The sequence below is a fragment of the Poeciliopsis prolifica genome, unplaced genomic scaffold, assembly GCF_027474105.1.
Source record: "Poeciliopsis prolifica strain line A6 unplaced genomic scaffold, Auburn_PproV2 SCAFFOLD016, whole genome shotgun sequence".
NCBI classification, from domain to species: Eukaryota; Metazoa; Chordata; class Actinopteri; order Cyprinodontiformes; family Poeciliidae; genus Poeciliopsis; species Poeciliopsis prolifica.
The window spans coordinates 1,504,831-1,530,534 of NW_026562391.1; the positions used below are offsets into that span (position 1 = coordinate 1,504,831).

A 25,704-nucleotide genomic window follows, 5' to 3' on the forward strand; every position below is an offset into this window, starting at 1 on the left:
TGATGTTGCAAGAACATGATATACAGACTCAGTGTTTGCCTGCTTATAAGTTGCTGGGGTTTTTTTTGTCACACTTAAATGTTTCATGTCAAGCAATGTTATATCAGATGAAGATAACCTGAGTAAACACAAGAAGCTGCTTTCAAAAGCAATAGTTTCATTAACTAATGTAACAAAAGCTGAGTATTACCTGACTGGGAGATTTAATAAATAGTCATTTACCTCGAACCTCTAGGACAAGTGAAAGATCTAAAAAAAAAAAAAAGTATGATACATATGAAAACAAAAACATAATAATAATAAAGTGATTGACATCCATTAGTCTGGAAATGATTACAAAGCCATTTTTAAGGCTTTGGCAGTGACCCACAAAGAAGAAAACATGCAGCAGTGATGAACATTTCCAGAGGAGGCCGGCCAACAAAAATGAATGAATTGATAAGTTTTGCTAGGGCAACTGACCAGTGGTCTTTTTGGATTTTCTTTATACCATCTTATTTTTCAATTTGATGACTTTTGTACTTCTTCCAAAATCATAGTAAATTTCAATCATGTCTTGTGATATACTGTGATAAAATGCATGCCTTAGATATTTTTAATATTTTTGAACAAAAAACAATCTTAAAATCTCAACTTCGCTGAAAGAAAATGTATATTAATCCACCAATTATTACTGGTTTGCTAATCTAATCAAAGGCCAGAGAGAGTGGCTCCTCTAGAACAGAGAAAATCTATTTCTAAAGAAATCAATAATAATTACTGATACAAACATTAGACATTTCCGTGCACTTATAAAGTTATTTGGAAATATAGTTAGCAGTAAAAATAAACTTCATTTTCATGGATGTGGAGAAACATCCAAAACAAAAATCTCCTTGAATAAATAGGATTATTGTGTGGATTAATCCTGTGGAATCCATTTATATTTACTACAAAGCCGAGACGGCGCGGCGTGTCTCTGATAACAAAGAGGGACCGTTACAACAGTTGGACCTTTCCATGTCTCCATCTGTCTGAACACAGACCTGGCATAAGGTTGGTATTTGTTCTGGTCAATGGGTGAAAGGTCATGAACCGATCCTCGCCGAGGGACCTGACGGGGCATTCACACTTGTTTTCTCTAGGGAGACTCCTCCGGGTTAACACTTGCATTTATTGCTTCATCTATTAAAGGAGCGGGACGAATTCAACCAGAAAGCCACAGAAGAATATTAAACATTAAAAGGACGCTTGACGATTCACTCTGCTGCTAATGCAGCTTTTCCTACCACACTTTTGCCTTCCACTCAATTTTCTTAGAAAATGTCAGAATCGTCAAATTTTCTGTTACACAAAATTTTGGGTTAGCTGTATACATCATCTAAATGGCAAGAAACAAATAGTTGAAATGTTTCACTATGTGCAAAGAATATATGTTTTCATTTTCTGAAATGAGTGACAGAAAATATTGAAATTATTCAAAACGTAAGTCGTAAGTGGAGAAGTAGTAATTTTATAACTCCAACCCAAAGATAAAAAATTATAGTAATAATAATTATCCAGCTTTTTTTCTCTCTTAAATTTTTGTTTGTCAAACTTTTGAGATTTTCTTCTGGTGAAATTGATAAATAAACAAAAATTGTCATAGCCTGGCCTTGATACTCCATTGTACAACTCAAATAAGGGTTAACTGAAATAAAAGCCTCTTTTGGAAAATGTTTTTTGTGCGTTGACCTTATTTTTATTATTATTTTATTGCAAAAAAAAAAGGGATTAAAATTGTATCTGTCAATAATCCCTTTTTTTTTTCTTTTTATCTTTTTCAATGAACAAACCAGAACCTTTTGGTTTTTTGGCAGATTGCTCACGCGAGGTTTGATGTGCTCCGTGGTCCTAAATGAAAACAATTTCCAAGAATTGTTTATATCAGGTGAAATTTGATCAGGTTTTTCCACTTGTTGGTGCAGATCGGCCACAAAATGCACGCAACCTTTGCTATGTTTCACAGTGGGCGTTAAAGATCAAAACGTTTTATCAAGTTCAAATAAGAAAATAAAAAAAATAAAAAAAACTCCATCCCACAAGATTTATTAAAGACATTCAGACTATAAAGAGGGACCCACAACTTCCTCTAAGGTCGCTTGGTGTCACTCCATCAGCTCAGCAGCAGACTTCCCCCTCTGCAACGCTGCTCGCAGTATTGCAAGCAACTTCTCTTTTATGTGCATGACTAATTTCAGGTTTCTGTAGCAACCGTTCATTACAACAAAATAACGGTGCAGCAAAAAGCAGTGTTTTTTTTTTTTTTAAAGAAATGAGCAAAAAAAAAAAAGGAGGAGTTTGATCTACATTATATTTCCTCTATTAAGCAATTACTCAACTTCCCAGTCTGAGTCTCTGTCTCTCTCTCTCGCCAGTCAAGTGAATGTTCAGGATGCCAATTATGTCATTCAGCTGAGAGGCCAAACTCCACAGCTGACACTCCCCCTCCCTCTCTGCTCCCCGAGGAGAAGCCAATAATCTAAGGATAGGAATCTGGAGCGAGCACAGAGTCTACGGGGTGAGGGAGGTAAAAGACCAAATGTTTATCTGGAGAGACGACTTTACAATGGGAGGATGAGGCTGGGGATGTCTGGCAGGGAGAATTCAAGAGATGAAGTATCACATTTGCAAACAAATAAATGCTGGCCGCCGATGTGTGTAGTCTGCTTGACTGGAGCTGTAGAGCGAAATGGCCAAGTAAGATTATTCAGGACAGGGAGCGTGAAACGAGTTTTGTTTCTTCATTTTAACACCCAGTTTAGAAAGAGGCAACCTTCAATTTTCGTTCAAACTAGGTCCGAAACTATGAATCAGTTTAGTCGTGATTAATCGGCTTAATAACAATTAGTCTGCTTAACTGTGATTAATCGAAAATTGAAATTACAGTTTAGTGATTGATTAATCGTCATACAGACAAAAAAAGCACATTTGGTGAAAGAACATCAAAGTCAGAGCAGTAATTAAGGCAAAATGATACAAAAAATGTAAATACGTTACACTTAAGATAAAAAAAAAAAAACTCCATGTCTACAAATAAGTTGTACCCAAAACTCATCAAGTGGCTTTGGTTTTAGCTTGGCTCACATTCACTACAGGAATGCTGCGTTATTGAATTTTAGGCAATAAAATATTATTTTCTTGTTCAAAAAAGGAATTGAAATGCTTGGGGGGGTCTGCATCTTTTATATTATATTTGTTCATCGTAAAATTGTATAGAAAAGGCTTAAGTGGTTAAATAAAACATTTGCGAAACGTTTTTTATCCAATTAATTTTCAGAAATAATCCCGGGTTACCCTGATTCAAACCGATGGATGGTAGACAAAAAAATAACATAACATCAAGGTTGTTCAAAGTGCGGCCCAAGGGCCGTTTGCAGCCTCTGGACTGATTTTGTGCTGCACCGATGACCTCAATTGAAGAACAAATTCAATAAATTAGGACAAAGCTACAACTTTTCAATTAAAATCTACTTGCAATAAGTGCAACACAAAGTGATAATCTTTCACAAGATTTCTGGGTTTCCTTCTGTTGTCATAGGACCACATCTACTCCAACATACACCAAATCTGCTTTTAACTGCTGCATTAAAACGTCAAAGTTATAATACAAAAGGAGAAAGTGGCTAATTTTCAGATCTAACCCTAACCCTAATCTCAAAAAATGAAGGACAATTCCATCGTTTATTGTGACAATCAACAAGAGTGTTGGTTTGAAGACCATTTTCAAGTAATGTAAGGCTTCTAACAAACATTTAACGCTGGAAGACATTTTAAATAGCCAAAGTAAATAAACAAAACACCAGAAACAACAAATCAAATTGATAATGAAGTCTGAAAAATAATGAGCTAGTTGATGCCAATCTTTGGTGGAAAGAGAGATACAAAAAAAAAAAAACAATAATTCAAATGTAAATTACAAATGAATCAAGCGATTAATTGCAACAAGCTTAGAAATCAGAGCTGATTTATTGGTGCACCTCGTTGGTATATATTGCCCCACGGTAACTTGTCTAGGCCGGGTGTACCTCGCCTCTTGACCTGTGACCTCTGGAGATACACCCCAAGAAACTGCAGGGGTCGCCCTACAAAGCATTGCCTTGTGGGTTCAAATTCAAATGTGAACCACACTTTTTAGGTTTATGGGAGGGCGGGTGTAAAAATCATGTATCATTTCCCATCCACTTCACATTACACACCATACAAGAATGCATACTTTTGGCAAGCGCTGTAGATTAATGCTGCCTCTAATCAAAAGGTGTGAACATAAGCTCTGCTGCTTCTGAGAGAGCATAGCCGCAGATTACCAATGTACCCAGGATGACCCTTAACAAAAGGCACCCACAATGGGTCACGTGAGGATAAAAACCAGACCCCGTAGCGATGGAAAAACTGACTTAGTCTGAAGAATCATGATGCTGAATTCTTGGTTTAAAAGGAGAACAAAAAAGGCAGGTCCCCATGTTTCACAGACCTGGTCTGGTGGCTTTAACATGAAGTTGTTAAAAGTTGTTGCAAGGCATATTGTGGGGGGACAGAAACACACAGACAAACAGAAATTGGACCATATTCCTGGAGTCTTTAGGGATTTTCTGCTGGGTCAGACATGGAGCTGTGGTTGATGCAGACCCCACTGCAGTGATAACAGTGTTGTTGTCAAACTGCATGCTTAACTTGAAAGAAGACAAAAAAAAAAAAACATAGTCAAATTAAAATGTTTGGGATGCTGCTCAGTTATAATGAAAAAAAAGCTTAGTTAGCAGTCAAGTATCAAAGAGATGGATTGATTAATTGTGTTCAACCAGAGCTGTTTTCGTTTCCCACATGGGAAAAAGTCATATTTAACTTTTGACATTCTTTAATGGACGCAAAAAGGGACCATTTCTTTCCTTTACGATCATCGTACTTAGTGACCGCACTATCGTTATTAGTCGAATAAGTTAACCATTTCCATGGCGAAGGGGGAAAAATAAGTGACTGCACCTTCTCTGTTTTTCCAGCTTAACTGAAATCACAGATCGAGAGGAAGATGCAATAAGAGAAGCAGTAAATGCGAGTGTGTGCATATGTGCCTTCATAAAGTGAACATGCTGAGTGGTCTACCAGACACACACACACACACAAGAAGGTGGGCAGTCTGACCTCAGAAACAGTAGCAGAAGACAGTGAGGGGGAGGAAAGTTGAATCCATAACGTCTAATCTTCTGTCTTACTCCAGTTACAATGAAAACACACACAAGCACCTTTTGTTCACTTAGCAAAGCAGGGCTGGCTTGCGGGTTTTTAAATGCGTCCATGCAAATGACAATATAAGAGTGAAACAACGAACTTTACAACTTCGGTGGACGTGTGCGTCGGTTTTACTACTTAAAAAGGGGGATTTATCACTTTCCTGAAATCCTCTCAGAGAGACGACGTGAAGGTAAACAAACTGGAAGAGCGGCGGTGAAGGATCGCTACAGGAAATGTGTGCAAGTATGTGCGGTGCACATATCGCAAGTTGAAAACAGATAAAGATTGAAAAAAACGAGAGCGAGAGAAGAAAAAGAAAAAAAAGATCGGCACACTGGAGCCGCACCGGCAGAGTCGTCTGACAGCTGTCTGGACTAGATCCGGGGGGTAAGAGGGGGAGAGGAAGGAAGAGAGAGAAATGACAGAGAGATGAGGGACATCCTGTTAGATGAAGAAGAAAAAAGCAGAGTGAGACGACGAGAGAGAAAGAGGAGAAGAATCAGCGTCCAGAGTAACGATTCGACGGCCGCCAGGGCCGCCGCAGTGGTTCAATGAAAATAAAACAAAGAACGGTTTCAAAACTGAATGTGAAGTTGCTTCATTCCACTTACAGGGCAAAAACTCAAATTTGCTTTTGATTAATCAAAAATGGTTATATAGTTGCACATTTTCAAGTGCCCACATATTTTTCACGGACTTTTAAGTTTTAAATCGACTAATGATTAATTTATCAAATCGATTATTCTGATGATTAATCGATTAATCAGATTTTTTTTTTTATTGGCAAATTTAGCAGATTTTTCATTTAATACATCAGACATACATTACTAGTAAAACAGTTTACAGGTGTGGTGGCGCAGGGGTTAAGCACAACCCATGCATGGAGGCCTCGACGTGGCTGTCGCAGGTTCGATTCCCAGCCTGGCCACCTCTGGCGCACGTCTTCCCCCTTCTCTCATTACCAACAATTAACTAGCAAATAAAGGCCAATAAAAGCTTTAAAAAGAAAACATTTCAGTGCTTAAAATGCAACAAACATTCATTTAGTGAATTTGAATGAGCTAAAGCTGAAACTAGAGGAGCTTTGGGTAAAACATATTTTCAAACATAGATGCAAAGTCATACTAAAAACTGAATATTTTGGGTCAAATCCAGCTGAATGAGCGATCGCCTCGTTATCATCAGAAAAGGCAAATATCATAAAAGCAGTAAAGATCAGTGACGTGCTTTTTCACATGCTCCAAATAGAAATTTGTAAAGACTCTTGGAAATGCCACGCTCCATTCATGATGTGCCGGAAAATCCTCCTGAAGCACTTGGAAAGTTTAATGTATTCTGCATATTTAAAGCCAGCCCCCCTCTCGAGTCGGAGGCTGTTATGCAAGTCCAAGGTGTTCAGTCTTTCCACTTCTCTGTTCAGAAGTACAATGATGCCACAGAGTTCAAAAGTAGCTGGAAAAACAGTTGAATCTGAGACGCAGCAGCAGAGGGTTTATGTTGGATCATTCAGAGAGCGAGATTAGTAACAAATTGGTGAAAGTGTGACAGACGAAGGAGAGATTAACACGTTTTTCTGTCGTCATCGTGCGTGCCACAATGAAGACTCAATTTAATGGAAAAAACTTGGGAAAATGTAAATTACATTGAAAACTAATAATGTTTAGTAGGAGTTTGATTCACTGATGCATAAGGGAAAAAAAAAATGATTGCACAGCTGAGAGCAGTAGGCAGCAGCGCCAGCGGCCACGAGGTGTCATGCGCCATCAATGTCAACGAGCCATAAAAAATGTTGCCTTGTTTTGTTGACAGAGTTGACTAATAAAATGTTTATGGCCAGCCCAAAAATATCCAGATTAAAGTACAAGAAAGACTAAAGAAGTCCTGCCATCAGCGTTAAAACATTTGTGCGACAAACAGGACACGTTTTATAAGCACTGTGAGAACGTGTGGCGAACTGCCAGCCGCCGCCGCCGCCGCCGACCCCAAAGTTGGAGCTCATCAATTTTAACAAGTGTGGACTTTTATTTGATTCATCTCTTGAGATTTAGACCAACATTCTGCACATAACTTTTCATCTTAGGTAAAGTTAAGTACGTCCAAATTTTCAACCGCATTGAATTGAATAGTTCACTCTCATTTTTAAAGCCCACTATTGATTTGAAAATGGCCAATTTGCTTTTTATTTGAAGCAGAGTTGTACAACACAGATGGCTTATGTTAAGAATTAAAAAGAGGAATAACTTAATTACAAGCTGATTGAAGTGCTTCAATGAGCTGAAATTTCATAGATTGAATGTACTTTAATTTGGAAATTCATCATTGACCAGAAAGGCTGTAACAAGGATATGATAACATCCCAATATTTCTCATTGGGCTGTCGCTAGCCAAATACAGTCCTGATGAATCTGTAGTGGCAGGAGCCCCAACTACTCTTAATCATTTGTTTGGCAGTATTTAGGAACTATAAACAACAAAAGTACAATCAGACAAGACTCAATTAATATGCAAGCAACGCCAAGTTGTTCAGACGTTGACAGAACTGCTATAAGAACCAGCGGCTGGACGTCTAAGAGTACCTTCAGCTACATCTCAGTCATTGGCAACTGGAAAATGTTTTACTGCAGACCATGCTAGTGGGAGAACTGTCCAAACACTTAAAAAGATTCAAACTAATAATGGTCAGAAAGACATGAGTTAGTGAGAAAATATCATGTTCCATTTTGTGAGTTTTAGATACCGTCGCTCCGCTTTCTCCAAAAGAAGAAACGCATTTTCCAGTGCTTATTTTTCAGCATCAGGACCATTTTACATGGATTATGATATCTTTAAAACTGTGATGGGTGAGACTTTTGCACCTCATTAAGAAAATCAGTTGTTAAAATGTTCAAATGTGAGACATGGTTTCTTTCTCTGGAGAAGACGCGCTACAGATTTCGTTTGTATACAGTGCAACTTTGCAACAATTCTCCCAGTTCTTCTTTGGGTAACAACACAGAGATGAATGTCGCACGTCTGTCACATCATAACTATTATCACAGCAGTGAATAGACGCTGGTATCTGAGCTAGAACTTGCATTTAGATTTTAGGGTCACATTCTAATCCAACTACCTATTTCCTGGAGAGCTAAGCGGCAAATGAAGAAAAACCGAGTAAAATAAACTGCTGAGGTTCAGTGGACACGGAGAACAAAGCACGAGTTCACTGTGCAAGACCAAAAGCAAAGCTCGGTTTGTTACAACGATCGTCAGACGTAACCGTGTGAAATGTTGTTTAACGTGAAGCAGACGAGATGAGATTAGACAATAACGTTATCTGTGATCACAGAGCAGAAAAACCTCTGGATATGTGTGAACTCTATTATCCTACACACTTTTAAAAACTTGCATTGACAGAAAAAAGATAACTTTTGAAAAATGTGGTAAATGTCATGATTAAGAATAATAAGTTGGGTTATGTTTATATTTGTACTTTTTTGTGGTTTACCATGGAAGCAGATGAGTAAGGTGCCATTTGAGATTTGAAGAGACTTCCTGTCTGTGTTGTTTTTTTTTTAAAGTTACTTCCAGATTGACCAATAAAAGGACACAGATAAGAACGAACATGAAATAAAGATCAACTACGGAAAGAATATTTGCGCCCTAAACTGCTTGCAAACGTTTTCCACACCAATACAAAAGCCCTGTGAGCGCTAAACGGGTATAAGAAACCTGCGGAGCACGTGTGGTCAATTCAAGTATACTGCAGTGATGCAGACTAAACAGAGCTGGAGGAAGTTTGGGTACAGACCTTGGTAGTGCGCTACAAAACTCTAACCACAACACAATGACCCCAAACGCTGCAGGCAAGATCAAGAGAGCATGGCTGAACACATAAAAGCTCTGAATTTCGTTTCTGGGAACCGGCAGCGCATGCAGACCAATCTATAGCACTAATTAAATTACTTATAGCACTCCTGAACATAAACAGATGGCTCGACCGAGGCATTAGCTGAAAATGAGACAAAATCGGTTATTCTTTCATAAAACCCAAGTTTGGCTCATTTCCACTGCACTGAAGAGCAAAAAATAAATAAAAAAGTTTCATAAATCCTGCTTCAACTGAATGTTTCCCTGATCAGACCCAGTGTTTAATGAACAGCAAGATTAAAAATGCACATATCCATCTAAGAACCAAGAGAGGAGTTAATGGATTACCTGCGGCAGAAATCACACAGAGCCCCTGTCGCTCCTGCTCTTCTGTCTTTACAGCTCAGGGGGAAAATTACAGAAAAATCAGGAATGTAAACATAAAAACAAACACAGACTCTCAAACTTTCCTAAATCTTAAAAAAGAGAAGAAGAAAAAAGGCCAGGTTCCCTGAGTCCACAATCTGGGATCTTTCATTTGACGGATTCTGGTCCGACCAGACAGCAATAAAGTTGATGAACACATCGGTGTCTTCCAGGCAATTTGCTCAAGAGTTGGTGGAGTTAATTGGTGGCCATTATTTGCCTAATTACTGTGGAAAAGCGGATTTTTCTGCTAGCACATTGCATGCCCCAGAAATATATATAATAGGTCACTGATTGAGTCATCAATGGTGCACCGATGAGTCAGAGAAACTAAATCTAGTCAAAGTCTAACCTGGTAAAGTATTTTTAAAGAGGGTAAAGGTCGGCTGGAAGCTACTGCAGCTTTCAGTGTCTTGATACGACGGAGTAGGAAAAACAAAAGTGAGTAAAGTCAAACTATTTGCCAGAAAAAAAAAGTCATATGATAATAAACTCATGACACCATGAGAACAAAGTCACAGTGTTCTGAGATTAAACTCATTATGAGAATAAGGTTATAAGACATTGAGTCTAAATAATACGAGAATAAAGTCATTGTGAGAGTAAAGTAGTAATACGAGAAAAAAAATCTTGGAATAATACAAGAACAAAGCCATGTTGTCTAAATAAAGTCATAATATTACGAAAATAAGGTCATGCACATAATCACAGAAAAAGCTGTAATAATACAATCATAAATAAAAAAAATATAAATAGTATCTGAATAACTGTGGCAAACAATTATTATAAGAATTTGTAGCCAGAAGAGAAAAAGTTTGTAATGATATGAGAATAAAACTCATTACCAGAATAAAGTCATAATGTTAGTACAATGAAGTAGTAATTGTACGATAACCCTCATTTATTTTTTTATAATAAATAAATAAAATGAGGAATGTTGAGCATCTTGTGAAGTTATATTTTGGTTACAACACATTCTAATGTGTTGATATTGTAACACATTAGAGTCACATTATTGTCTGAAGCAGAACGTTGAATCAATCAATGAAAATGTTTTGAGTCATGTTAAGATTTTTCTTTGGTAATATTGTCTTTATTCTTCTTACTGTGACTTTATTCTCGTAATTAAAAAAATGTAAATACTCTGTCGTACTGAATGTGTTGTTCAACCAAATATTTTAACAGGCTGACAAGCAAAATAAAATATCTTCCAAACAATCAGCAACAAAGGATGAAAAACTCATAAAAGACGGTATCTTGACTAAAGAGAGGCTCTTTTATTTTTGACTGCTGGAAACAAAATCGCTCATCGTAAAAACCCGGGACTCGGTGTGTCGTTGTCAAGGCTGCCAGGTTTCAGGTTCACTTCAGATCAAAGCTAGCTATAAAGCATCTTTTGTGAAGATAGAAACATTAGCCCTACCGCATGACCTTTAACCCCAAACGTGTCAGAAGAAAAAAACAACAACAACAATGGCAGATTAAATGTTGACGGTGGTGCCACCTCTTTAAAGTTTCTGCAAAATCCTCCATTCTTGTTCTCTTGTTGCGCTAACTGCTAACCTCAACAGGAGGCTTTAACCACATGTCCCAGACGCTTAGCGCCACTTGCAGGCCTGGAGGAGTTAAATCGTCATTTTTTTCCTTCTCCGTGTTTCCATGTGAATGAAAACATTTCTTGAAACGGTCCCAGTGGACGAGCCCCAGAAGCTTCTGGAACTCCTTTGCCAAAGTTTTGACCTTAACCACTGAAAATCAGTGAATTATGACATTTTTTTAAAAAGTTGGATGGAGATTAAGTCGATGCTTGTAAACCACTATGGCAAACATCTCAGCTGCTGCGGGTAAGATTTACTTTGAATTTGAGAGCAACACTCTGCCTTTGCCGTCCATTTTTAGAAGAGAAAATCTTGACGCAAACCGTCGCGCTCCACAAGCGGCCGGCGCGGTCGTTTCTGATGCGTTTCTGCCCTGAAACTAAGGAAGGACTTTCATCTCAATCATCACCTTCCTTCCTGCCTTTTCGCCTTCAAAGCACAAACACTCATGACACAGCAAGTCCACGTAAAAAAGCAGAAGGAAAACACAAGGCACGCAATGACACAGAGTGACAGTGGATGAAAAATTCACATGTGGGTTTCCAACAAGCACAGAGCGCAAGGAAGAACGGCGGGATGACTCTTTCAGTCGTTCTCTACTCGCAGCACATCGTGACAGGGAGAATGAATCGCACGCATATCCTCATGGCGTATTCTTCTCACGTGTTTCAACCTTCAAAAGGAAAGGAAGAAATCTTCCTCATTTGAAGAAACCCGAGTTTTTGTGTGAATCGGGCCGACTTACGCGTCAGATGAGGAGGGAGAGGAGGGAAAACATGATGCAGTGCGAGGATAATTCAATTCAATTCTAAAGTACTTTATTGATCCCAAAGGGAAGTTAAATTGAAAATAGACAGCACTCATTAAGCCAAGGTTTTCTCTTTTTTTTAAATTCAGCACATAAAGTCCACCACTAACGTCGCACCAGGGATGCTGTTCTTCATTTTCCTTTTTGTTTTTGTAAATCACTGATATAATTTGAGCATAAAAAATGTAAATTGTCTGGGGGAAAGAAAAGGAATTATTATGACGTTATCATCATTAATTTAGGCCTTTTTAAAGACATTCTCACTCTCTAGGTCTTGATTTCAGTGGAGATTCTATCATATTTATCGTTCCAGATATTGGAAAAAAAATCTAGACCGGGTATCAGTGACAATGTGCCCAAACCATCAGGGCAGGTCAGAGTGCTTTGTGCTCTAAGCCTTATTTTTTGTTTTACATTATATGTCAAAATCCTAATTGCACTTTCGGATCCATTTGACAGAAAGTTTACTGCAGTTTATGTTTGCATGTTTGACCAAACTATTGTTTTCATCAGTTCACTATCTATTTCACATTGACTGTTGTTCTGCTAATTGTACATTCACTTTTTTGGTTTCATTTTAAAGCTTCACCTGGATTCATTTGGAAAAGTTTGGAATAGATTAGATGCATCTAATTTATAAAAAAGTTTTTGTCACGCTTCAAACTTGAGAATCGTATTGAATTTTTGAGCAATAAAATGTTATTAAAAATAAAAGGCAACTGGATGGTTTTGTACTTACTTCACCTTTCATGTATTTCCTTTTCCACCTAGAACCAGAAGGCTGAACTTCTGGTTTTTATGCACCACAAATCTGGAGCAAACCCCCAGAAAACTGCAAAGATGCTGAAATACTTAGTTGTTTTTTAGAAAGACTAAAGACCTACCTACATAGAGTTGCCTTTGACTCCTAGTTACTGGAACATTGATCAACATATTGAATTTATATCTGCTTGAAAAAATGCACTGTTCATTGATTGTTAAATAATCGGTTACTATATTATGTTTTTATGATGTGAAGCACTTTAACCTCATTGCTGAAATATCTTATACAAATAAACTTGATTCGATTAGCTTAAAAAGCTACAACAGGACAATGTTTTATTTTTCAACTATTCATCAAAATAATTCATAAATTACTCGATAACTGAAATATTTGTTCACAACAGCCCGAGTTAGAGCATCCTTCAGTTTCTGAAAACCTCAACCTCTGAATTGGTTGTGGTCATTTCAACAAATTTTCTTTCCTCTGAGGACGACACAGTTTGGGTCGGATGGTTGATAACGGGACACGGAGTTTTAACGAGAAACTCGTGAAGACGTCATTTGAAATGAAAAAAAAAAAATCGCCATTTAGGTTCTGGAACAGCAGGGCGGTTCCTCTGTTGTAACTTGCTGTCGTACGTTTATTCAAAATTTAAGGGACGTGTGCAGGCAAACGAATCCAAAGGCTTGCAGCAAATGTTTAGTTTTTAGAAATCAATCAAGTTGCTTGTTGTACAATTCTTAAAAGATCATGTCTATGAAGGTCCAACGTTTGTATGACATTCATTGTCTATTAACTTCTTCTCGTCTACATCTGATAGAAACCCACCACTTTACTGAGAACTGATTGGCTGAAGCTCACACAACAGACCTCAGGACAGGACCGCCGACACACCAGAGCAATTCTTTTAAAGGTTCATCACTAAAACCAATAGTTTATTCAACATAATGGCCAAAACCTAAAGCAGTTGGAAGAATACCAACCGAGCAACATAAACCATAATATTTTAATTTTCTTTTGTCCAGACAAACCATTCTGTCGGACATAGAGGGATGAGGGGGAAACAACACATTATAATTAAAGGACCACCGCATCGGCTGTGCATTCAGAACCAACACTGCATTCCAATCTGAAATCGCACTTGGCCACAACTGAATCCAATCGCAACGCATGCGACGCAAACAACAAGCCCGACGACGAAGAACTCAAGTCGCTGGAAATTGGGTAATCATTCTAAATGATGCGAGTAGCACTTTGAATGGGTTTCTGATCAGGAAAGTCTCTTTGAGGTTTCACATTCTTGGCATTCCGTTGAAGACCACTGCGGCACATTTAAAACTATCGTCCATATGGAGAGGAAGAGAGAGAGAGAGAGAGACCCCAGGCAGACCGGACCGGACCAGACCAGAACTGGATGTGTTTGAGTAACAATTTCTCTCCACGACACTACTTACTCCTCAATGAGCCTCGGTTCAGTCTGCTGGAGTTAAACTAGAACCGGTATCTTTAGCTACAGCAAAGAAAGGAAGCTCAGAAACTTAAGCAGGAAAATTGAAGGTACTCTACTGCTGGTTGCAACTTTTTAACATAAGCACTACTGCACTGAACTTAAACATGAAGATTTAATGCTGCGGAGGTTGAAGAAATCGTATATTACGATTAGAGGACCTCAGGCTGCCATGCTTGCTCCAAATACTTCCATTATACAACTGAGTTATTAAAGTTTTGATACGACAATACCGAAAGCCCTGGTTAATTATCCAGAAGGTGAAGACTTTAAAAAAAAAAAAAAAGAAAAAAGAAAAACCTGTCATTGCTTTTGCCATTTACATAAACATAAATCTACTAATTTAGTATGTGAGCCTAACCAAGGATCATATAAATTTACTGGGACATTCACTTTTAACAAGAGTCTAAACAGATTGTCTCTTTATTGCAGGACAGATATCTTGTCTCAGTTTTTGATGAAAGTCCTCAATTTACCAAACACTAACGTTGGAAAAGCCAGAATTTTGATGAGTTATTGTCCCAGTGAAGCAAACATTGAACCTTCAGAGGATCTATAAAAATATGTGTGGAAAGATCTTGAGAACACATTCAGCTAGATTCAGATGGAAGCAGAAGTTTAACTGTTTTTAATTAGGTTCTTAATTACACATGGATTATAATATATGATCATTCTATATTACACCTTCGGTATTTTAAATGTGATTATTGCATGTTTTTTTTAAGGTGTGTTCCATTCAGGGGATGTGGGACATTTTGTCCCTCGTCTTGACCATGAGTCCATGCCAAAACGAGACAACACGTCGGTTAAATAAAAAAGATCATTTCCAGGACGTCTCATTGCAACATTTCAAAAACGCCTTAAAGGAAGGCCATTTTCAGACATTTTAAGCCCCAATGCAAACACTGATAAAGTCCTGTGTTTTGCAATATTCTGCAAACTGACAAAAGGAAATATCACCCATAACCGCATCATGCAGCACAGTGGTCGCTGCTTGATTTAAATGCAACTTCTGTGAAAAGTCAAGGTTACTGAAAGTAAACTGAGATATGTTATTATTCATTTATGTCACGTTATCCCCAAAACTACTGCAGGTAGTTCAAGGAAGGAGACGGATGCAACGTTTAGCAGCGAAGCTAACCAAACATAAACAGTGAAGTCAGCTAATGTTTGCTAACAAGGTAGGCTTATACGCTGCACTTATGCACCTTTCAGTTCATCTTTGTAAGTGTTATTCACTTAAATGTGGCGTCACTAATCCTAATTCTAACTAGTCAGAATGCCAAATATGTGTTTGATGCTGTAATTTCCCACAATACATGAGTTATTACACCCAGCAGACGGAGTAAAAACCGCTAGCATGCAGGCTAACAGTGTGCTAGCATAACTAAGCGGCGTAAGAAGGGGGGTTTAAATTCTGCTTACCTGTCAACCGCAGCTTTACTGGGCCATTTCTCCTTACTCCTTGGTTCGACATTCCCTTTTGATATTCCACTTTAATAAAGACTAACAAAAAATGTCTAATTCACACGCTAGCGTGCAGCTTTGTCCAATAAAAGGTATCTCCCAAAAACGATCCCTGGGCTAGCTCGGGGTTAGCTTCTTGTAGTATCACCATAGCAAATCACGCTGACTGTGCATGCAACGTAATGCTCTCACAATTAGACCCATTCCAATACACTCTCCACCGGAGCCCATTTTCTTTTAGCAGAAAAACACAGACGTAGAGGAAATACGCGAAGCTACATGCCCGACTGCGGGTCGTGTCAAGAGGAGTGACACGGATTAGGTGAGCGGTTTGTCCCCCATCCGGACAGGCGTCTACACTGCCCGAGCTGCTCCAACTGAAGTTGGGGGAAATAGTTGTAAAGACTGCGCTGCTGCAGGCAGGCAGTCGTACATCCGGTGTGGATGCGAGGCGGCTCCCTCCAAGGAGACTTGTTCGCGTTTCTACACGGTGTATTACGGTACGTCTGGCCTATGGTGCATTCATGTCAACTGAGGATTATCGGTATTGAAATAATATGAAGTGTTGCTGTCTGTAGGGTTTTTTTTTTTTAAAAATGCAAAATTAGTGATAAAAGGTAAACAAAAATAAAATGAAGGTGAAATTCTGAAATACAAATCGATATATATGTAAATGTAGGTTTGTAGGTTTTAGTTTGCTATTATTAAAATAAAAAACAGACAATGATAGACCATGTCCCGACCTATTTTTGTCTAACTTCTTTCAGATGAGGGGTGTCTGTAATTAACACAGATGTAGTGAATTAACAAGCCAGGAACTTACAAAAGGCATCATCATCTGGGCTTTTCCCAAGATTTCTTAAACGGAGTCATAATCCTCATGCGCCAACTAGGTAAACTTTCAATATTTTGGCATTTAAGAGATATAAGTAATTTTCGCAATCGTAACTGACAAAAGAGAAAAAGTTTAGTTTGATTTAATATCAGTGAGAAAAGAGTGCACATATTCACACGGAAAATGTGTAAGTTTAAACCTTAACCTATGCTTCTTGTCTTGGATAAGTAAAGGGAAAATTGATTGTTAGTAAAATCTTCCGATGTGCCGGATGTTTTTGAACACACCATGGTCACGCTTGCTGTAAAACACCGTTTAGAAGTGCAGGGAACCGCATCTCGATACCGAAACTTTACTTGAGACGAAACTGCCAGCGGCGTTCAAAAACACGTAGATACGTATAAAACGTCAGCCCAGCGCATTGTTCATACAGTCAAAGTAAAACCTAACTTGGTGACCTATGACACTTTGTAACGTCGTTGCTTTATTTTGAAAGTTTCTCCAACATGATGTGACAGAGGAATTTACCTGAGCTCTCAGTTCATGACTAAAGTTAACTCAGCTGTTGAAACTAAAACATTTGGCACTATGAAGCCTTCTGATTGTCAAGCGTGGCCATTACTTTAACATCTAAGATTAAACTGCCAGTTTAACTATCTGGACTGAAATGCAACCATTAATTGCTCCCAGACTCCATAAAGACGCAGAACTAGTTATAAATTCTGAAGTTACTTCTACACCTGAGGAGCTGAGCAATTCATCTAAATTATTTTTTATTAATTTACCTCATTGATTTTTTTTTTTTTTTTTTGCAAACACCAAGCTGAATATTTCAAAGGTTGAATATGGTATGAAAACGTATTTAATTACATTGCGGAAGTAGTTCTGCTCCTTCTTCAACCAACTCAGTCACTTTCATAAACCACTAAATGCACCAAAAACCTTCATTTTTCAAATCCGTATGAGAATGCGACTGTAACCATTAGGAACGAGCACAGTGTCACCTAGTGGTGAGATGAGCACACTATTTTCACCAAACAAAAAATGTCAGAAACAATCCATCCATGTATACTTGCTTCTCTGCGTAGGAAACAATAAACAGGACACAAAAATTCCATTAAAATACTTAAAAATTTATTTACAAATATTTTTCAAAAAGATATTAGTCTAAAATGTCAAGATAAGGATTTACCCCCCATTTTTTTAAATGTCAGAAATCATAGTGAACAAGTTAAAACTGGAAAGTGTTTTTGTCCTCAGGAATGTTGAAGGCATAGCAGTCCTGAGCAGCATCTGGAGCCAGAGGCTCATCTGCATTCTGAAAGACAAAAAGAACCAGAGCCAAATGGTATTAATACACTAAACGCACAAAAAAGAGGGAACAAAATAGAGTATAGTATTGTGGAACCTTTATATAAGACCCAGGATTTCCCCCCGTGTATTATAAGCCTGGCGGGCCACCAGGCTTTATTGTGCCCCCACCAGGCGAGGCATTGCTTATTTAGTCGTCTTTTTTTTAAATGGCTGCAGTTTTTAAGACTTTATAGTTACTGTTCAAGTTTTAATAATCTTTCAATAACACATGATTATAAAGTGATACTTTCATATTTTATGTATACTTTAAATATTTTTTAACTCAAAAACACGATGGGCCGCTGGATGGATGACTGTCCTAGAGCCCAACCACCACGTTTAGCAAGTTTTCTGAGGGAAACCTGAAACCCATTTTACTGAATTTGTAGTCAATAAAACGGTTTTCAGTAACTGTAAGCACAAAGTAACTGTAATTAACAGGAAGTAATGTTTGAAAACTGACCTTTATGTATATACTGTTTTACTTGGAATTACTGAACCGAACAAACTTTTCAATAACATTGTAATTTATTGAAAAGTAGTAATTTTAAGTCAAAAAAAACAAAAATATATCTGTGTATCCAGTACCTCCGATGAATCACATGATTTATGCATCAAAGTGGATATCTTTAGTCTTTATTTAGATCCTATCAACATGGAACCTTGTTGGTTAATGCATTCATAGACTGAAGTCAGCTGGAATTCTCAGATATGATGCACTTTTTGGATCAGAAGAAATGGTTTTAAAAATGATATTTTTCAGTATCGGATCGAATCGGTTATGAATTTCGACCCTGACTGATTAGCGCATCAGCACATCATTTGTGAGCTGGAATGAAAGCTGATTCATTTGAAGTTCTCAGGAAACTCCAAGTGAGCTTTAATCGTTTTCATTTCTTTTTATAAAGCAATAGAATATTTTCAAAATATCCCTTTTGACTAAAAATCCAGATTCTTATTGATACAATTCCTAAAGCAGTTATCGATTGACCTTATTTTCAGTTTTAATGTTTCTCTGGTTTGCCTGGCTTGATAAAGTAATTCAAAAAAAAAAAAAAGAACGACAGAAGCAGATACATTTTCAAACCTAACAGAGAGTCTAAAGAGAACTACCTCTTCAGATAAGAACTTTTCAATAATTTTCAGGGCCGACTTGTAGATGGCTTCATTGTCGTGAGTCTGCAGAGTCTCGATCTTGTCCAGCCCGCCCAACTCCTCGATCATCAGGCAGAGCTTCTCCACCTCGCCGGTGCTCTGGGCCATCTGGACACAAAGAGTTCAAAACAAAAAGAAAAAAGTTCAAAAGTTCAGAACTTCTCACTAAAATGAATAAGCCTGCTTCATAAATATGTTCTTTATATTCAGACGGCTGAGAGTTGCCACCTGTAGAATGTTGGAGACGGCCTCCAGGATGACCAGGATGGCCTTGCTGTCCTTCACGGTCAGCAGGTTGAGCAGAGGCTCCAGAACGTTGCAGTGGACCAGGTAGGCCACTTGGTCCACCGTTCCACCGCTGGTGTAATTGGTGACGGCCCACACAGCCTCGTTTTGGGTCTTGTAATCTCCCTGAAAACGTTTACAGAAAAAGCAAATGAGACGCTGGACATAAAATAGACAAAAACGTGGGAAAGTACCGATTGCATTTTCAAAAAGCCTGACCTGCCGATTTCAATTTTGGCCAGTACCAATTATTCTTTGTTAGAAATGTTGCTAAATACAGCAAGAAAGTTCCCGAGTTGACAACAGTCGGGTGACTATTGTTAACTGCAAATGTGCAGACATGACCTAGAGGGCTGGTCAATCCGTCAAATCTCTCTTTTACTTTCTCATGGCAGAGCAAAAGAGGACAGTGGTTGATTTTGAGACCTTTTCTGAGGTATCGACAGATAACCGATGCACTGAAGTTAAGGAAATCAGTGCTGATAAATCTGGCCGGTAAATCACTGCATGGCTGGTAAAAACTTTATTTCATGGAGAAAAATCAAACAAATCCCCTAAAATATACTCTCTTTCAGTGTATATCGCCAGTCTACGCAAGTGGCTGAAAGTGACGCAGAAGAGCTGTGACATTTACAACAAGAGACTGTGTTTTTCACATTGTAGTTTACAATAAAATACAATTAAAATATCAACACGATTTGTTGCGTCCGGACCTGTTGTAGGACCTCCACCAGTATGGGTATCAGTCCGGCATTGATGACCTCCTGGATCTGGCTGCTCTTGCCGGCGGTGATGTTGGACACGGTCCAGGCCGCCTCCTTCTGGACGCTGGGCTTGTGGTGTCTCAGCAGGGCCGGGAACATTGCCAGGGCACCTGCGTTCAGCACACACTGGGTCTGCTCATCGGTTCCGGTCACAATGTTGCCGATGGTTCTCAGAGCTGGAGTCTTAGCGGGGGGGAAAAGGGGGAAGAGTGAGGCGATTATTTCAGGAGCCGAAACTTGGCCGGCAACTACGAGTCGACTGAGGAAGTTTCTGAGGATTCATTTGTGTTCAGAAAGAGGAAATGAGAGTGAAAGGGCAAAAAGTCACTACTAATGGATATATAGTTACTCTCTTCAGAGAGACAGATCTATTTTTAAGAACATTAATAGATGTGTTAGAACCAAATGTGCTTTTTTTTCAGGGTTCCTACACATGTTCATGTTAAAAAAATGGATGGATGGATCGTTTTGATAACAGAGTTTAAATTGGATTTTCTAAATTTAAGAAATTCTAGACTGTACAGGAAAGACTCACTTAAGTCTTCAAATTTAAGACTTTTTAAGACAATTATAACTTAAATGTACAATCTGTTTCATGACAGAGAGGTACAAATCAAAACGGCAAATTTCATTCCATAGTGCCAGGTTTTGTTGCACAATGTGCCATTGTATGAGTTTGCAATAGACTGGAGCCTGTGGAGAAGACAAACATTGTCCAGCAAACTGCAGATACATTTATTTTTACCAACGATTGACAGAAAAAAAAGTTAATTAGCAAGGCTAGTTAGCGGTAGCCTCAACCGCTTTGAGTCACAGTACGCAATGAAGATGCTGCAAACATTTGGCTGACAGGAAAGTCCAACAAGAAAAATGAATAGTCCTGCCACCATAAATCGTATTTTTCTAACAAATACGTTGTAGTTTACAATAATGTATTTTGAGACCTTTTCTGAAGGTCTCAAAATACGTTCTTAAATTCTTAAATCTGTACATTTTAGATGCACAGATTTAAGAATTTTTACAGATGTGTGGATCCTGCATCGGAGCAAGAACCATTTTGAATCCTTAAAACCTGGACTTTCCTTTGTATAGTTATCTTACAGAACCTTCTGCGCCACAAGTTAATCTCATCCGGGTCTCGTCTAAAATCGTAAATGGAAGTCGAGCTCGACGCCACGCACCACAATGGAGAGCTCCCCGCAGGCGAGGAGCTGCACAAGACGAGGGACGGGCCCGGCCTTCACCACCACCTCTATCCTCTCGTTGGAGTCGTTGGTCAGATAGGACAGAGCCCAGCAGGTGTCGGCCAGGACCTCGCTGTTGTCGTGGTGGAGGAGCTTCACCAGAGCGGGGAGCATCTGCTGCACGGCCGCCAGGGGAGGGGCCGGATTCTTGTGCCGGCACAGGTTGGAGAGCGTCCAGGCCACGTTGAGCAGGTAGGCAGGCTGATGCAGGGGGTGAAGAACGGCGTATTATTATTATTATTATGAAATGTTTATGTCGTATACAGGACAGACTGTAAAACAATGGCATAGTACACTGCAAAAACACAACATCTTACCGAGTATTTGATCGAGTTTCTTGTGTAAATATCTTCGTCCACTTAAAATAAGACAAAACTAACTTACAACTAACTTTTCACCAAGAAACATGAGCTTGTTTTAACTCAATAATCCCTTAATATTTGTGAAACGGTAGCAGGTTATTTCACATTTAGCAAATAATTTACCATTTTATGAGTGACATAATTTGCCACTGGAACAAGTACGTTTTTATCAATATTAAAGGAATGACCTTGCTGAAAAGTTACTTGTAAGTTAGTTTTGTCTTATTTTAAGTCTACTAAAATATTTGCATTTGTGTGTTTGCAGTGCAACATGAACAATTACAATAGCTGGTCGATAAATTGGCCCTGATTTTGTTCATTTTAGGTCATCTGCCAGAAAACTGCAATCGAATGCAAACGATGCGAACAAACACACATGAGAGCGACTTACGGGTAACACGGACAGGTCAGAGGTCGTCACCAAGGCGAGGAGAGGCTGAAGGACGCCATGTTTGATGACTAGGTCTCTGCCGTTGGGTCCATCACCTAAATCCAGCAAAGGAGATCCAGTTGGTCGCGTTAAAAGAGGAGAACATGTCTTGAACTTTTATTTGTAACTTCAATGTTTTTCTCTGGTACTTTATGCATCGGAATGATAAAAATAGCTCATAAGTTTAAAGTGAGAGGAAAACGACAAATACAGATGTTCAATTCCCTTTCGTGTCATACTACTGTGCAGTAATTGTTTATGGTTTTTTTTAAATTATTTATCTGATGTAATATTCTAATTTTAAAAGTCACATTACATTACCCAACAGACATCAAGGCTTAAAAACAAGTCTGTTTGTAATTAATAAATGTACACATTTCATGTACTGATATTTTACATCAATGAGCTTGCCCACCTGCAGGTGGCAGTATGTATCAACTGGAAAAAGAACCCCGCAAATATCTCAACATTCCTTGCAAATGTTTCAGTGTTCGCCCCACAAAAGCTTGTGATTTTGATGCAAAAAAGAAGACGAAGAAAAAAAATATCCCAATAAACAATTGCAAAACTCCCACTCCACCAGCCTTTTCCAGCGTACCAGCGATGTTGCCGAGAGCCCAGATAGCCTGCTCGCTGAGGTGCTTGTGAGGCGACGCAACCAGCCTGACAAAGGCCGGGATGGCCTCGGCCTCCACCACGGCGGCCGTCTGCTCCGACGTCCCCGAGGCGACGTTGGTCAGCGCCCAGGCCGCCTCGAACTGGATGTGGGGGAAGTCGAACAGAGCCAGGAAGCCTACGAGTTGCGGGATGAGGCCCGCGGCGATGACGCTGTCGACAGGCGGCTGCTTTTCTTTGGAGAGAAGCTTTCTGAAACACAGTAGGAGACGGTGAGAGGAAAGTAGCTCGGAGCTAAAGATGCCCGCCACTCTTTTTGGTTTGCGAAAGTCAGAAAGTAGCTGGAAGGAATGAGTATTTAAAGAATCTGGAGTGGAAACAAAGAGGAGAGACTTTAACTCGACTAAAACATCCAGACTGTTGTTTCTTTGTAATTATTTTTTGTTCAAAGAATGAAAAAAAAACAACAACACTGGATCGAAATACAATTTGATAGTCGTCCTATTTTGTTTGGAACAAAAGGTGAGACACATGTCCTAACATTATTGGTTACTGAAATTGAAACCTTTGTGAAACTACTAGTTATATAGGAATAAGTGTCACTGGTATTATTGCACATATTTTGCATTTCTTGAGTTGCTTTTTTTTGTTTTTCTGTGCATTTTTGTAGGTAAAAATGTTATTTAATTTTCCTTTAGGATCAAAAAAGTGTTTTTAAATTGAATTAATTGACAATGCGGTTAAAACTACATAATAACTATAAAAACAATGAGAAGATTAAAAAATTAAAAAATGAAAAAAAAAAGTGTGAAATGTTTTTTTTCTCAAATGCATGTAAAAAAAAATTTCAGAATTAGATTGGTTTCCAAATATAGCAAACCCTATGCTATATTTACACAGAAAATTATTATTTCAGAAACAGTTTTTAGTATTTGCACACAAAAAAACATGAGAAAATGATTTTACCTGACTGCCTGTGTAGCCAGAAGTTGGTGCTCTGTATTCACACTGCTTAGTCCTCCGACTATGTCCTCCAATGACCAATCCTGAGTCGGCTTTGAAAAGAGAAACCAAAAGGGATTAGTGTTCACGGAAGAGAAGTTAAAAACAACATTCCCCTGTAGCCAGATTTGAGAGGAACAGCACTGGACTTCTCTTAAAAACAGCTTTGGAAGCTGCGCTGCGTAATGAACAACAGCGATCAAGAAGCTGGCATTTGCATGTTGATACTGAAGTTTTGCACCAAGATTAAAAATTAACTTTGGTCAAGTTGTGCAGAAAAGTCACATCCTTGTTTGGATTTGCTGCTCTATCTGAGTTCAGAGATGTTGGTATGTAGATTGTTACAGAGCAGTGAACGCAGGACTGAATGTTTTTGTTTCAATTGGCTATGTTGCACATAAAAAGAAAAACGATCAAGTGAGCACATGCATCACTTTTTGGACAACTTTGAGCCAACGTGATTCTATTCAGAGGAATCGAGCAGCATCAGAATGTGTCCTGTCACGTCTGACTTTGCTTTCTGAAAGGTATGAAAGGTGCAAACATTACCACAGGTGCCACATTTTGATCCTCTCTAAAGTCCCAACACTTAATGTCACAACAAATGTGATGAATTTACTTCATGTCGGGACCAGAACATTTAGTGGAAGAACCATCTGCATGGACGTACGTTTCAGAAGATTTTTTTTAAAGATTTCTCAACCAATTTTTTTTTTTTTTTTAAAGATATTTTTCGGTCTTCACTTGCTAGATACTGGAGATTGCCAATCTGTGTGAATTTAAATCAACTGGGTAATAAATGTATGTTTCTTTTTTTTTTTGCGTTATTTTTTTACCTTACACTTTATGAGGTAGCCGAAACTTTAAAGACCAAGCTTTTTACTTAGAAAGCACATAAAGACATCAGAAACAAACAAATGTTTCCATCTTCGTTTGACAACCTTTTTTTTACAAAAAAGCAAAAGAAAATATATTTAGTTACCTCTCTACATACTGAATAAATTCTGAATTCAAGAAAAACAAGCAAAAAATAAAGTATGTGGTCATTTTTTTTTTGTTGTTGGTATATCAGCAATGCAAGAACAATGTCAATGAATTTAAAATGACAATTATTTTTAAACGAGTGCTGACTTTACTGCACTCGTAACTACCTCCACGTGTTTTGCGTGGAGGTAGGCGTCCCAGCAGGCGCGGAGCGCGGGAGGCCGGTGACCTGGGCGGCAGGGTGACTCACCTGGCCGCTGAGGGCCTTCAGGTGCGGCGGGGAGGTCGGATCCTCCGCGCAGCTCTGCGCGTTTCTCCGCTTCAATATCTGAACGTCTCTCTTCGCTTTCCGGAGCTCAACGTTGAATTCGGACCTCCTGCGCCTCAATTCCTGAAAAAAAAAAAAGTTAATCGCCAACATGAGAGCAAGAAGTCCAGCTGTTAACTTTGTAGTAACGTTGTTATAGGCAGAACTTACGTTCACGTCTTTCCCTTTGTTTTTGAACTGGAAGAGCCGGGCCCCGTTGTCCGTGTCAGCTGACATTGCCGCTGGCCGTTGAGCAACACAAGCCGACTCTGCTAATGTGCCGCTAAACTAACGACTAACTGAAACGGTCGCACTAACCGTTTTTTTTTTCCTTTTTTTTAATCACCCGATTATTCCAGGTTAGCTCGCTAGCAAACGGTAAGCTAGTTAACAGCGCGTGTCTCTCTAAGTCAAGTAAACGTTTTTGACTCCATGTGTTTCCACTGTACTCGGAAACGACTCGAAGAAAAACTGTAAACTCAAATACTAAGCAAAGTAACAGAAAATAGATAAATACAGTTCTGGAAATTCGCTCAGTAACTCGGCATGTGCAAAGCGCTTACCTTGAAGGAGAAAAAAAAAACACTTCTGAAATGACGTCAGATATATATGCCGCTGGTGTTCTAAAATGCGATTGGTCAGATTTGCAAAACGCTCCGCCCTGTTACCCGGGGTTTGAGGGAGACTGAAGTTAGTATCCGAT

General features: G+C 38.8%; 2 protein-coding genes across 3 annotated transcripts in view; both read right to left on the bottom strand.

Annotated features, from left to right (window-relative positions):
• Positions 1-16,108, bottom strand: part of LOC129366845 (E3 ubiquitin-protein ligase SMURF2) — a 55,656-nt gene extending 39,548 nt beyond the window's left edge. For both annotated transcript variants that reach the window (XM_055040913.1, XM_055040912.1), the window contains exon 1: positions 15,624-16,108. In XM_055040913.1, the coding sequence (XP_054896888.1) occupies positions 15,624-15,675 (52 nt within the window). In that variant the 5' untranslated portion in view covers positions 15,676-16,108. The remainder of the gene's footprint in view (positions 1-15,623) is intronic.
• Positions 16,109-17,626: 1,518 nt separating this feature from the next.
• On the bottom strand, positions 17,627-25,576 carry LOC129366846 (importin subunit alpha-1-like). Its single transcript, XM_055040914.1, has 10 exons — positions 25,173-25,576; positions 24,945-25,085; positions 23,675-23,763; positions 22,692-22,960; positions 22,055-22,149; positions 21,239-21,502; positions 20,007-20,240; positions 19,237-19,419; positions 18,967-19,116; positions 17,627-17,818 (listed from the first exon to the last, which is right to left on the bottom strand). The coding sequence occupies exons 1-10, from the start codon at positions 25,236-25,238 to the stop codon at positions 17,732-17,734; spliced, it is 1,578 nt and encodes a 525-aa protein (XP_054896889.1). The 5' UTR covers positions 25,239-25,576; the 3' UTR covers positions 17,627-17,731.
• Positions 25,577-25,704: the final 128 nt, after the last annotated feature.